General features: G+C 41.3%; 1 protein-coding gene across 2 annotated transcripts in view; it reads right to left on the bottom strand.

The window, feature by feature from the left end:
• Window positions 1–13,281, bottom strand: part of LRP8 (LDL receptor related protein 8) — a 170,695-nt gene that overhangs the window by 36,875 nt on the left and 120,539 nt on the right. For both annotated transcript variants that reach the window (XM_064665197.1, XM_064665198.1), the window contains exon 4: window positions 954–1,082. In XM_064665197.1, the coding sequence (XP_064521267.1) occupies window positions 954–1,082 (129 nt within the window). The remainder of the gene's footprint in view (window positions 1–953; window positions 1,083–13,281) is intronic.

Here is a 13,281-nt window from a genome sequence, read left to right as displayed (position 1 = left end):
ATGGATGGATAAATACACAGAAAATTAGAGAGCTTCTTAACAGCCTGGGATCGTTTGCATACAAGGAATTTAGTAAGAACAGAATTAGGAACAGTATTAGAGAGGTGATTTTACTTCTGCACAGACTGGTAAGACTGATATTCCCTAAATTCTGGAGGTTTGTATAAAAAGAAAGTTTGAAAATCAACTGGAATATCAAAGGAAGCCACAAAAATGAGTCAAGCATTCATTCAAAAGAAAATATTTGACAACGAGAAGCATAAAGAACTAAATATGTTTAGTCTATCAAAAAGACAGTTTGAGAAATGGCTTGATTAGAGTGTAGGAGTTTTCACAGAGTGCAAGCACTGTTAAAGAGCTCTTTCATGCAGCAGAGAAAGGCCTAATAAAAGGCAATGGCCATTTAAGGACTGAATTTCAAACAGTTACGGTGCATAGTGTGTCATTCTCTCTGTCCAGCGGAACCAACAAGCCATCAATAAAGGAATGTCCAGGCCTGTCTATTCTATTCCAGCAGAGGCCTCAGCCTGTAGGGTCACACTGTGCAGGGAGAAGGACACGGTGTTAAGCTGCTGGGCTACCTCAGAGGAAGGTTAGAACACTGTATTTAAGTCCTTTCCACATCTTCTGGGTATTAACCCTGATAATCATGTTCCAAACTGACTAAACATATTCTGCTACTGTAGTGAAAGAATACTTAATTCTCAATACTCAATATACTGAATACTTTATTCTCCACAGAGTTCACTCATTCTCCAGCCAACTCCAACCAGAGAATCCTTCTTTCTGCTCTTTTTCTAAAATTCACTACTTAGCACTGCAAGTGTAGAGAGAAAAAAACCTGTTGGCAGGAAAAGTCATCCCTTTACATTCAATTTGTAACAGTCACTATAGAACTTTTATGGTCCTAAATGGAGAAGGTGCATATGTATTAAAGTATTCCTCTAACTCACCAGGAGTGCAGCCAGCCTCATCAATACCACTTTCACAATCCTTCTGCCCATCACATCTCCAGGACGACGGGATACACTTGTTGCTTAAGTCTCCACAGCTAATTTTTTCAGATGGACATACTTGCTTGGCTGGAAGGATTAAGAAAAAAAAAGAAAAAAGAAAAAACCACAAGTTAAACACAATTCTAAACATTGCTAACATCGTATGAACACACCAGCACCCTGCACACAGCAGCAGCAGTATTGGATAAATGACTCAAAATATCACCTCAAATTAAGACAGGAAAAAGGAATTGCCTAATTTTAGTATAAGGGTGTACTTATATGTTTGGTAATGCAAATTTAATGATCTGGGCAAATTATGGTCACTAAACCTGAGGAAAAAGTGGAAAGCACAAGTATGAACCCACATGTTAAACAAACTTAGCTGAAAGTGTGTAAATTAAAGATGACTCTGATCTAAGACATGGAGACATGGGAAGACCTGCAGAAGCAAAAACCCCAGCACATGTAAGAACACAACTATGAAAAAAAAATCTGCCAGATTTATCTGGAACCAACTAAGCTGTGAAGCTCATTCTCTTATAACTAGTTTGCATTGCTAAAATTCCTTTTTTCCCCCCTTCATACTAGTGTAAAGAGCAACAGATCTACATTTATTGTGACAAGGCTGCTGAAATGAAAAATATTTCACAGTTTAAACAATCGCTTAGCATTCTGGAATCATCATCCAGATTGGTAGGATTTGCTTATTAAACAACAATTTTTCTCTTAAAAAATTACATGTTTTCAAATAGTTCTTCCATTGGTATTAATTATGATAATGTTGCAGGCCTACTGAAAGGGGATGAACCTAAATTCTAAATTAAAATTTTCACATTACCCTGCTAAAGGTATTTATGCAAAGAGAATCAGCTTCCCAAGTGCTGAGTGAGAGAGGAGGAAAATTATACCTCTCCCTTTCCACCTGCACAAGAAGGCTGTGAAAGGGCATCTTACAGCCCCAAAGCATCAATCAGCCACTTGGAGAGCAGTGCCATTTAATCCCAGGATTTCTCTGTCTTAGCACCTTCAAGTGCTGTAAGAAGCTGTTTTGAGAAGCTGTGGACAACCAATACTTCAAGACAAATTAGGTCCTGCCATAGACAGACAGTTAATAACAGATGTAATGAAGTTTTACAATTCTGAGGCATGACAGCATTTCTGTTGAAATTTGCTCGGTGCATGACTAAATAACATTTATGAATGTTGCATGATTACAGGGGGGAGGAAAAAGAGGGATCCTTGCTTAGGCTTTCTGATTATTTTTCCAGCAGGTGAGGAAAAAAAAACATCTCACCAGGATCAGTGTATCTGCCAGCTCAGATCACTGTCCTGCTACAGGCCAGGACCCACATCCCACATTTTCCCCTCAGCCCCAGTCCCTTTAAGCTGCAGGTTTATAGTGCACAGCTGCAGGGACACTTGGTGACACTGAGCTCTGTGTCCTTCCACAGAAGTCAGACAGCACCTCTGAAAACCAGGTCACCTGCCAGCTGTGCCAAAGGGTGTAAAACGAGGTGTTTGCCCTCACCCTCGAGGAGGCCGGTGAGGCCTCACAGCAGCAGAGCTCTCCCCAGAGCTGTGTGCCAGGGTGAGCCATCCTTGAACAGGGCCAAGCAATTCATGGATAAGAAAGAAAAAATTCTGTGGCAGCTGACTGGCAACCAGCAGCCCCCTTAAACGTGAAAAAAATGGAGCTAAAACGGTCCACTTGGCCTAGGCATCCCACAGCTCCTCAGCATGATGGGATCACCCCAAAAATACCGCTTCTGCCAGCCTTACCCGGCCCTCACACGCACGGCTGTGAGCCTGCAGAATGTTGTGCTGGAAAACATAAATCTGCAGCCAAATCACTATAATTTTATTTTTTCTAAGCCTCCATAGAGAGACACACAACAGACTGCACTCCAGCAGAATGAGGCCAGGGAGGGAGGGGCTGGAGGACTCACCTTGCTGCCATCGGCCCCTCTGAGGAGAAAGGGGGCAACTCTGAGGAGAAAGGGGGCAATGTCTGGCAAAGGGACCAGGATATATATGTGCTGTCATGTGTATGAGGCAGCACAGGAGGCCTGGGGGGATGAAAGGCACACTGCCTTGCTGTGGGGAGGGGAACCCAACCCCATCAGCAGGGGCTGCCTCGTTTTTCTGAGGCAGCATCGGTGGAAAAAAGGGCTTTTTGCCACAAATATCATACAGAGGGACACCATTTCTAAAGTCTCCAAAAAGTTTGTCCCCTGACTGCATTCAGGAACAAGGTCTGGATTGGACTGGCATACTGGGAAAGCTGGGAGACCAAAAAAGTCACGGAGACATTTGTTAAATAGGTTATTGGTTCACATCTCAAAAAAATTGTTCTAGTTCTTCTTGCTCAGGCTGTGGTGAAGGAAAGGAAAGTTTGTTTCGATGCCAAGTAGGATCAGTTTTTTCATCCTCATAATAAATCTCCATTCAGAACTAAGTGGGTCAAGACAGGTGAGAACACATTCTACACATCTGATTTTGAAGAAGGTGAAATATAATTATAAAATGGTATTATCACACAGTGGGATCATTAACCAGGAAAAAGGTTATTTATTGGTCACATAAATACGGGCATTACTTTTGCTTGGCTGCTTTGAGCAGATGCTTAATAACTTTGGGAAGCTGAAAGGTTTGGAAAGGTATAGGCAGAAGACTCCTTTTTTATGGAAAGCAATCTCTCTGTTAATCATCTCCCTGACAGAGTAATTAAAGACATTTAAGATCTGTAAATCAAAGCCTGAACTTTCAGGGATGCAGCAACAGAAGCTGCTGTTGGTCACAGTTCATCAAATCTTTGCATTCCAGTGGTTTCTGTACCCAAGCAATTGTTGCATGGAAGTCAATGACTTGTAAGCACAGGCAGGTAACAGATAAAGCATCTTGCATAAAACTCAAAACATAATTTTGGTAAAAATACATCTATTTTTCAGCAAGTTGGGTTTTTTTCCTCCCCTCTCACCCGAGATGCTGCAGCAATGCAAGTGGAGTCAATGTTGCTGTCCACACTACCAAACAGGCTTTTAGCAACTGCAATCCAGACTCAACATTCCTGTTTCTGTGCTCTGCTTACACAAACCCAGGCCTTTTGTGCTGACGTGACCAAAATGTTTACTTCCTACTTCCCTCTTCATCCTCCCAGGAAGGAAAGGGTTAGTGCTACGTGTGATGGTGAGTGCTCTTCCCCTGGATATATTCTGGACCAATGTTATAGCGAGATCTGCCTTTTCAGAAAAGCACCATTAAACAACTTGGTTGAAATGTCAGACACATCAAGACCAATTTATCACAATGAACTGCAAATGCCAAGGATGGACAACAATGGTTTATTTATAAGGAGACAAGAGCAAAGAAGACAAGAAGGTTCCATTTACTCACTACCACCAATAGCACATTCTTCTTTTTCTTTATAGGAGGCTACAAAGTCTTTCAGAGAACCATAGAGCCTAACTGGCGCCCCACTGTTTGCTTCCTCTTGTGCCACTGCTGTGCTTTTCAGGCTCCGGACATCATGTATATTCAAGAAAGCCCAAGAAAACAAAATTGATTTACTTTCAGAAGACCATTTGTCAGGTTCTCACCAAACAGGTACTCTAAGAGCATACACAAAATGCAATTAAGCAGCTTCTACTGGTGGGAAACCCACAAGACTTTTCATCAGCAGACTGAAAAGAATGCCCTTTGTGGAAATACATCATCTTACAGGTCTGAACAGCTTCTCTATCTCTGGTGAAATAACTCCCCATCCTCTCCAGACTGCCCCTTGTGTTTTTCCCAGGTTCTTCAGAAGAAAAATTCCAACCCAAAACTTTTTTCTACAACATAGAAAATTCCATAATAAAATGGTTTCATTAATTCCTGCCATGCCAATAAACCGTTCCTGCAAAATTTCCACCTTTACTATGGAACTTAAAATTCCTACTTCCCTCTTTCCTGCAGCAGTCGGCCTTCTTTTAAAGGAATGTTTTTTAACAAGGACCTTCCCTCCTCAAATATTGCCCTGTCATAGCTGGCAGTCCTATTTCAGACATGTACCAAGAACAAAATAAGTGTTCATACCTGTCCAAGTACAGGACTAGACCCTCTATGTTTCCAGACAAAACAAGCAAAACTGTTAAAAGGGAGGGAGCTGGCAGGCAGAGATTGCTTAGGGGAATTCAGAACACAGAGCTCCTAATTACTGAAGATTTTTGATTCAGAAAAACATCTCAGTCACAAGTCTGAATATATAGTTCTCCATATATGTATGTGTGTATGAATGTACATCCCAGTCTACACTCACTGCTGACTTACATCTCAAACTTTCCCATTGGAGTATTTAAGGTGCATAAGAAACACTTTAAAATCCGTCCTGTGATGTGAATTGCTATCACAGCAGAAGGTGTGTCTGCACTGGTATTTTCCTTCCCCTGCCTCCTCTCCCCCTCAGGGTGGGTGCTGGGAACACTGGCTGCTACGCTGTTCACCCACCAGTTCACTCTGCAGCTCAGGACAGGTTGCTGTTGCTTTGGTTTACTGCCCTTAGCCCTTCAAGATACATCAGATCTAGCAACACACACAGGCCAAACACGTTATGGAGAATGCCAACCAAAGAATTGTTCCCACAAAGGTCTGGAGCTGCAGGGAGCTCTCCCTTCTGTTGTGTGAACCAACACACTAAAGCATCAGCCTGCTGGGATGGCAAGACTTTGGTGAACTTGCAGCTTCAACTAAAGCCAGTGCCACTGCATCCATCTGGTTTGCTCACCACATCTGTGTGACACACACACTTAACACCATAGAGAAAGTAAAGGCAACTTTACATTTCCAGCTGAAGCCAGCCCAGGCCAAAACAAATGTCATGATTAGAGGTTTAAGTGAATTAAGATTACAGCACTTGGACTTGGAATGAGACCAAACCCCCACAAACAGTGCCTTTGTTGACAAAGGCAGTGACCTTCTGCTGAGCACAGGATGGTCTGTGCTGGTCAGAACTGGGGCATGCTGGCAACCCTGATTCCCAGGACATGGGAGCTTGGATTGCTGCTACCTGACTCTACATTTTTGAGTGTGTAAGTACACACTTGCCATAACCCCTTGTGGGAGCATGCAAAGGCAGAGAAATCATGAAAATCTAGTCTTACTGCACAAAAAGATAATTAACCTATAGGCACCACCTTTAAACTTTCAGCAAAAATTACTATAAACAACTCAAAAGACAGACTAGAAAAGGCTACTAAGAATTTGTACTGTAAAAAGTCAAGGACTGTATTAACAGTTGATAAACCTGATAAATAGTTATCTCCTATGGTGTGATTTGTTTGATGGTGACTTAGTTCCCAGGGGAACAGAAAAGGATTTACACAGATTTCACCCCATTGCACTGCATAGTACAGCCCTTATTAACTCAATTCTTGTGTGCTTCTAAGAAAGGCTTCTTTACAACAGCATGGCTTGGGAGTCTTTGATGAGCCTCCAACTCCTCTACCTAGAAACTGAAGGGAGAAAATAAGCTTAGTGTACAAAGGGTTCAGCATGTCTAAAAGAGATAGCATGCACCCTGCTTTTGAGCAGATTATCACGTTGGTGATTATCACCTCTGACATCAGAGTGAAATCATCAGGAATTCAAAATCCCAGGATTAATTGTAATTACTGAAATATAGACTTTCTGACAGAGAAAGTGAGGTAGCTTTCACAGGAAAAGCTGTGTTTCAAACACAGACACTACAAACAACCTGAATAAAGAAAATGATTCTCAGGTATAAGGCCAATAGGTTTAACAGGTAGTATAAACTCTATTTGAGTACAGGGCAAGAGGAAAGACAAATGGCATCAGGTTTTATATTAATGAATAACTAAGCTTCGTGTGTCATGACTTGAATCATCTACATGGGTCAGGAAGCTATTCTTTACCCAAGTTCAAAGCTATCCTGACACACTTACAGTTTATTTGTAAACTTCTCCCAGAATACTGAATATTGGCACAGCCCAAGATAGCATGCTGGACAGAAAGGACTAGTACTCCTGGGCTTTCAGTGCATCACTTTTCCTTAGATTTCTGACTGCTATCTCTTACTCATCCACTTCAAAAATCAAAACTACCATCAAACTTGGCTATGCAAAGCATTTCCTTCCCTCAGTCTGACTGGCAGGACTTCAGCTGATTTTGTCTTCCTGTAAACATAGCAAATGCTCACTTGCTGCAATCATCTGAGCACGTCTCACCTAATTCATCTCAGAGCTTTCCGAGATACAGTTTTGATGGCACTTCTGTTCTCTTCCTGATATGCCCAATAGGCCCTGCTGCTGCGAAATAAAGTCCTTAAACTCAAGGGACTTGGCTCATTTTGGGTAAATCCAAGTCTATGTTAATGGTCCTTGGTAAATGGGAGGTCAAACTGGATGATTACATGATTCTCCTTGGTCTCAAACTATAGGAAAATTGTGATGCTTTCAGCAGGAATCAGGAAGCTTTTTAACTGCCTTTAACCTCATGGTCATACTTCTGAAGTTTCAGAGTTTACAAACCAAGACCAGATGTTTAACAGCAGTCAGCTGAGCCTCATTAAATTTCAATTTAGTAACTGTCTAGCACTTGTAAAACAACAGTGTTTTACTGGTGTTTGTAGAATACACGGTGAAATTCCCACACTGTCACGTCTGGTTGTGCACAGAGAGACCAGTTTCTAAGAGATCATGACAGGTTATTAGGCATGAGAAAGATGTACATGATACAGAAGGGTTTTATGCTCCCAAACAAACTACATTTCATATACCTGCCATTGCACACATGAGAATTCAAGAAAACATTGTAAAGGTTTATTCCCTACATGTCCAAACACCTTGAGACCAAAGTTTCCCTCCCAGAGGACACTTGCCATGTCCACACAGAGGGTTGGCAATTCCTCAACAAGGTCAGTCCTTGGACTATCTTGGCTTTCTACTCCCCCCAGCCCACCTTTGTGTGATCAGTAGTACTCTGATATCTCTTGGATATCTCAGTTAAATGCCCCTAAGCATTGATTTGGTCAGCGATGAATGAATCCTTTAATAAACCTGAATGAGACATAACCCTGGGATTCCAATCTTTACTAGCATTTTATAGAGATTCTGGACAATGCTAACATACCCAACAACTATGACCAGCACCCTGCTTGTTGCAGAGCTGAAGGGCAAGACTCCCCAGGACAAGGCAGAAAAGGCAAACAACAGAAACTCCTCGATGGAAGAGGAAAATCTGTTATTTACCCTGGGCTTAATATGGAGAAGTGTTCAAAACCCTAACACGGTCCCTCCTCATGAAATCACCAAACCTCTCTCTGCTCCACCTCTAAGCCAGGGCAGACCTTTGTCTTCAAGATGAGTTGTGACACTAAGACATTATTCTGACTACTGAAAACCTGAGTCTCCACATTAGAGTTCTTCAGATAGTTTTGTACTACTTAAAACTTTATTTTCTCTTCACCAATGAGCTTCTCTAATCTCAGACCCTTAGCTTGGCACAGAGGAAAGGAGAGAAGATACTGGTAATAAACACAGGGAAAAACTTAGATATCAAAGTAAGAAATGAGAACAGCTGAAGATCCTGATCTTGGCTTAACTAAAGCAGCAATGTGCACTGCTGATCTCAAACAGTTTAATAATAAACTGACAGTTGACTTTGCTAGTTAGCAAATACACAGGCCTGCCAGCAAAACCCAGGACTCAAAATTTTCTTTAGAGATAGTTTTCTAATAGCAAAGCTATTAATTATTCCCTTTTGTAAGAGGCATTTTTCATTCTCAATCAAAAGCAAAGCTTTAAAAAAATTCCAGCAATGACATGGCTTTGTTTAAGAAGGTCAGATAAAATATTCCCCTTTTTTCTACCCTGAACACAACATCTTCTTTAAACTCTATTGTTTTTAGAGCTAGTTTGAAACTGAGTGATGTGCAACGTTGTCCTGTCAAACCTCCCATCCCACCACTGTCTAGAGCAATTACCCTGTCAGTCTGTGTACACATTGCCAGCTGTAATGCAGTTCAGTCTCCCCTCCCTTCTGCATTAACAGTAATGGGGGAGGTCAGGGGGAAAAAATGAAAAAGGAAAACAAAACAAAACAAAAGGGTTTTGTCTTTCCTATAGCCCAGAAATCAAACAGAACTCAACCTCTGGCATGGTTCAGAGCAGAGCTCTGTTCCTCAACAGAGATCTTCCACCTCTGCTTGAATCTAGGGATGCCTACTGGGAAAAACTAACTCTGGCTACAGACAGCCTTTAAAAATCTACCCTGACCCACAGCGTTCCCCCCTGATTAGTGATGCGTGATGCTTTCAAGGCAATTCTGATTCAGGCAAGCCTTAGGAGAATAAAACACTGAAGGGTAACAGCTGACCCAGCACAGACTGGTACAGTTTAGCTGGGAATCAGCGAAGTTCAAACACAGACATGCTCTGGGAAGAAAGAAGAGTGTCAAGGAAGAAATGAGAGTCGGGAGGTTAAGGCGGCACAAGCTGGGCATGAATGGAAGTCAGCTAATTAACCCCGGGAAATGCAACTTATGAAAGGAAAACTTGTTCCCTGCCCCAGCTCAGTGATTCCCGAGCCTTGTGGGCAAACAGATTTTTGAACAACTTTCCAACTTTCTCACGCAGCCCCACAGCTGACAAATTGAAGTGTTTAGCTGTGAATGAAGCCTCGGGGCCCACGCTGGCCTTGTGAGCCGAGGTGCACAGCTGGGAACAGCCCCAGCCCTCCACTACCCAAGTGTGAACTATTACAAGTCTTTTGTCATCTGTTCAGGTATCAGCCACGTGCCTAAGCACAGCCTAAATCCATTACCTGGGCATCCCATGGGCACACCAGAGCACACTCTCAAGCCTTGACTTACAAAGCCTATCCCTCATGGTCTGACTTAGAAGAGACTGTGGCAAGAGCTGATCTCTACAGAAACACAGGTAAATAACATTATTCTCCTGATCTGTACTGATGCAGAAATGCTTCCTTCTTTATTCCCAGGCTCTTGGTCTAAATATGTTGCAGCTTTAACAACATCAACTTTCTGCACTAAAGATTCAGTGATAAAATACTCCAGATTGCAGCACACAATAAATCAATCAACCCTCCCTGTGTGGATTCGTAACTCAGCAGTTTGAAAGCATCTTGGAACGATTTCTGCAGAGATACTTTTAGATAAGAGACAAATTTACTTTTTATTGAATCAAACGTTATTTGAGTGGTTTTGATTTATAGATAAAAATGATGGAGTTTCTAGAGTCTCTTCAAATCTGTGGCACTGTGACCCTGAATTGTTAAACATTAGATTCTAAAAATAATTCATTCTTTTCACTAGCAGTATTTCACTTAGTACAAGCCTAACAGAAATAATCACCTTGGTCGCTTGTCAAATTCTTATACAAGCAGCTGAGCAGAGCACCAGGACAGATTTATCTATTTTTCTTCCCATATATTAATTTCTAGAATTCCCCAAAATAGGCATACCAGAGTGCTCCATTTCTATTACAGCAAATCCAGAAACAAATTCCAGATGGCAGCTCATTTCATACATATTCTGGCATATTTATGCTCTTGACTTCTCTGCTTCTTTGGAAGTAAATTAATGCTCAACTCAAAACTAGGTTTTTAAGCACAGTTTAAAAAAAAAATCACCTGAATATATCACACCATTAACAAAAATCAATTACCAGATATAAGTCTGAACGTGAAGACTGGAAAGAACACAGTATTTTGAAAGTACTGAAAGTAATTACAAAAATCACTTTGGTTAGAGAAATGCTTCTGCAAAGGTGGCTCTGTTTTACAGGGCCAGTACACAGACTGGATTTGAGAGCACCAGACAGGTCAAAGCAAACATCCAGAAGGATACTGGGATGGATCTTCTGTAATGATCCTCACAGTGTCCACACACTGTGCTCATTTAGCAACTACATAAGCCAAGAAATATGTGGGGGCAATTTCTAACTCCAGTTCACAGCAAGGCAACAAGAGAGTACTTAGCCTGTAAATTGGGATGTAAAATTTATATATCTATTTATATATATATAAACTAGCAGATAATAGATATGTAAACTGTATTATACAAATTTTCTTGTGACAGTTCCTGTCTCTCACTCTTATCACTTAGGCAATAACTAGGAAATCGTCAGATATTGCAGTACTATCCTGAAGATAAGCATAGTTTGCTATCTGATGAACTCCTAATGAACATACTGCTAATTGCATAACCTTCCTTCAGTACAGGAACTTTTCTGTTCATCAAGGGCACAGATTAAACAGTTTCTTCGCTTTGGAGCATCCTTGTAATTAATAATATATTCTTCCCACTTCTAAATATAACCTATAATGAGATGCTTTTAAGAATCCAAGCTGCACCTTTCACCAAGTGCTTTTGATCAGCAGCAAACGAGGCAGAGCTTGCTCAGACAACAGAGCCTGATTTAACTGTGGCTGTCACTTCCCAGTGGCCTGATCCTGAAAGGCTGCAAACCCACTTCAAACAGGTCACAGCAGCAAAACACACCAACAGCAGCAAACACCTTCCTCTAGCTCCAACACAGCGTCTCACTACCTCTGCGGATGTTCTGTGCACATCAGAGTGAAAAAAGTATATATATAAGATATAGATAATACATATGATAGTGTTCATAGAGATATATTAGATAACTTCTGCTCAGTAAAGCACAATTAACCCCATGAAAACTCTGCCATCAATCACCCATCAGGTGGTGAGCTACTACACTGTGCAAAATCATGTTTTCCATCCATGTGACATGTCACCTCTCAGAGATTTCTCCTGATTTCCATTTCTTAAGGAAAGACAGATCTCCAAGGATCACAGAACAGAAAAAAAAGGTTTTGTGATACCTATGACTTGTCTTTTGAGACATTTTGAAGAACTACTTTACACTGAGGGTGGCTGAGCATGGGAACAGGCTGCCCAGGGAGGTCACGGGGTCTCCCTCCTCTGGAGAAATTCCAAAGTCACCCTCAACGTGTTCTGTGTCACCTGCCTTGGCAGGTTGGACTGGATGATCTCCAAAGGTCCCATCCAACCCTAATAATTCTGTGATTCTGTCATCTTCAAATACTGATCCATATTTGGGGAGGATGAGGAAGAGTGGCACTCCCTGACCCATGGAGTTTCCTTAACCAGGAAATGCTATTTTTGCACTGAAAATTCCTTCCCAGTGATCCAGATGCCCAACAAATTCCCAGAAGGAGTACCTCCCAGTGTCAGAGCTTACTGTGACTTGCAGCAGCTGAGCAAATGACTTTACTTATAAACTGTGCAGCTTCACTCATGTCTGTTTGCACCAGCTGAGAGAACTGCCCATGTTTAAAAGCTACAGGACCACTAAAGGAACTCTTGCACAGCAAAAGGCTGTCTTTCTGCATCAACACTGCATTTAAACAATAGCATATCTTTAAGACAGGTATCTATTTTGATTTAAAGACTTTAGTTGGCAAAGATATCTAGACAAGAAGTTCACCTGTTTATTTGCCACTACTGTTAAGAGCTGTATCTTATCTCTAGTTCTCTTATCTAGTTTTGGCTTCTGTTCACTGGATCACACTGACTCAGCTAAAGAAACAACCGTGTGATAAAAACTATTCTCCAAGGAGACAGGTGTAAATTGATAAAGGCAACTCTCAACTCTCTCTTCAATAAATCAAATATCCTTCTAATAAAGTGTATTTTTCAACTCTATAACCAAGTGAGCCTTGTAAGATTGTTCACAACCCCTTGTCTGTGTTGATTGTTCGCAACCTTTTCACTTTACAGCAGCTGCCCATGTCTTTTACCACCTCTCAGCCACCTGTTCTTCAACTTGTTTAACATGGCCTCTAATTACGTTGTCAACTACATTTTTGTAACCTTTATGTTTAAGTCAAACCACATATCACAAAATACACATAGTAGCTTATTAACGCACACAGTATCTTATTAACAAGGTCATGATTCAATCAAGAAACACTGAAAAGTGAGACAACTCTTGTTTTCCCTAACATGTTAACACAGATTTATTTATTCTTTCATCTTGATGCATTATGTTCTATTATCAGCCTGTCTGATTTTGTCCAAAACTAACAGCAGCACAATCAGCACACAGAGCTCTCAGAGCTGAATTGGGTGTTCTTGTAGCAGTCAGGGACTTCAGGCTTAGCCTGCAGATCTTCTACAGCAGGTTCTGTACTGTGCTCCGTTTAACCTTTTAAACCACCATGAAAATGAAGGCTTTCTTTCCAACCCAGCATCACTAAAAGAAGTAAAGTCCTGTCACCTGCAT

Source organism: Pseudopipra pipra, chromosome 9 (genome assembly GCF_036250125.1).
Source record: "Pseudopipra pipra isolate bDixPip1 chromosome 9, bDixPip1.hap1, whole genome shotgun sequence".
Taxonomy (NCBI): Eukaryota; Metazoa; Chordata; class Aves; order Passeriformes; family Pipridae; genus Pseudopipra; species Pseudopipra pipra.
Note: the sequence above shows the minus strand (reverse complement) of the source record. Positions and strands in the feature narration are given on the sequence as shown.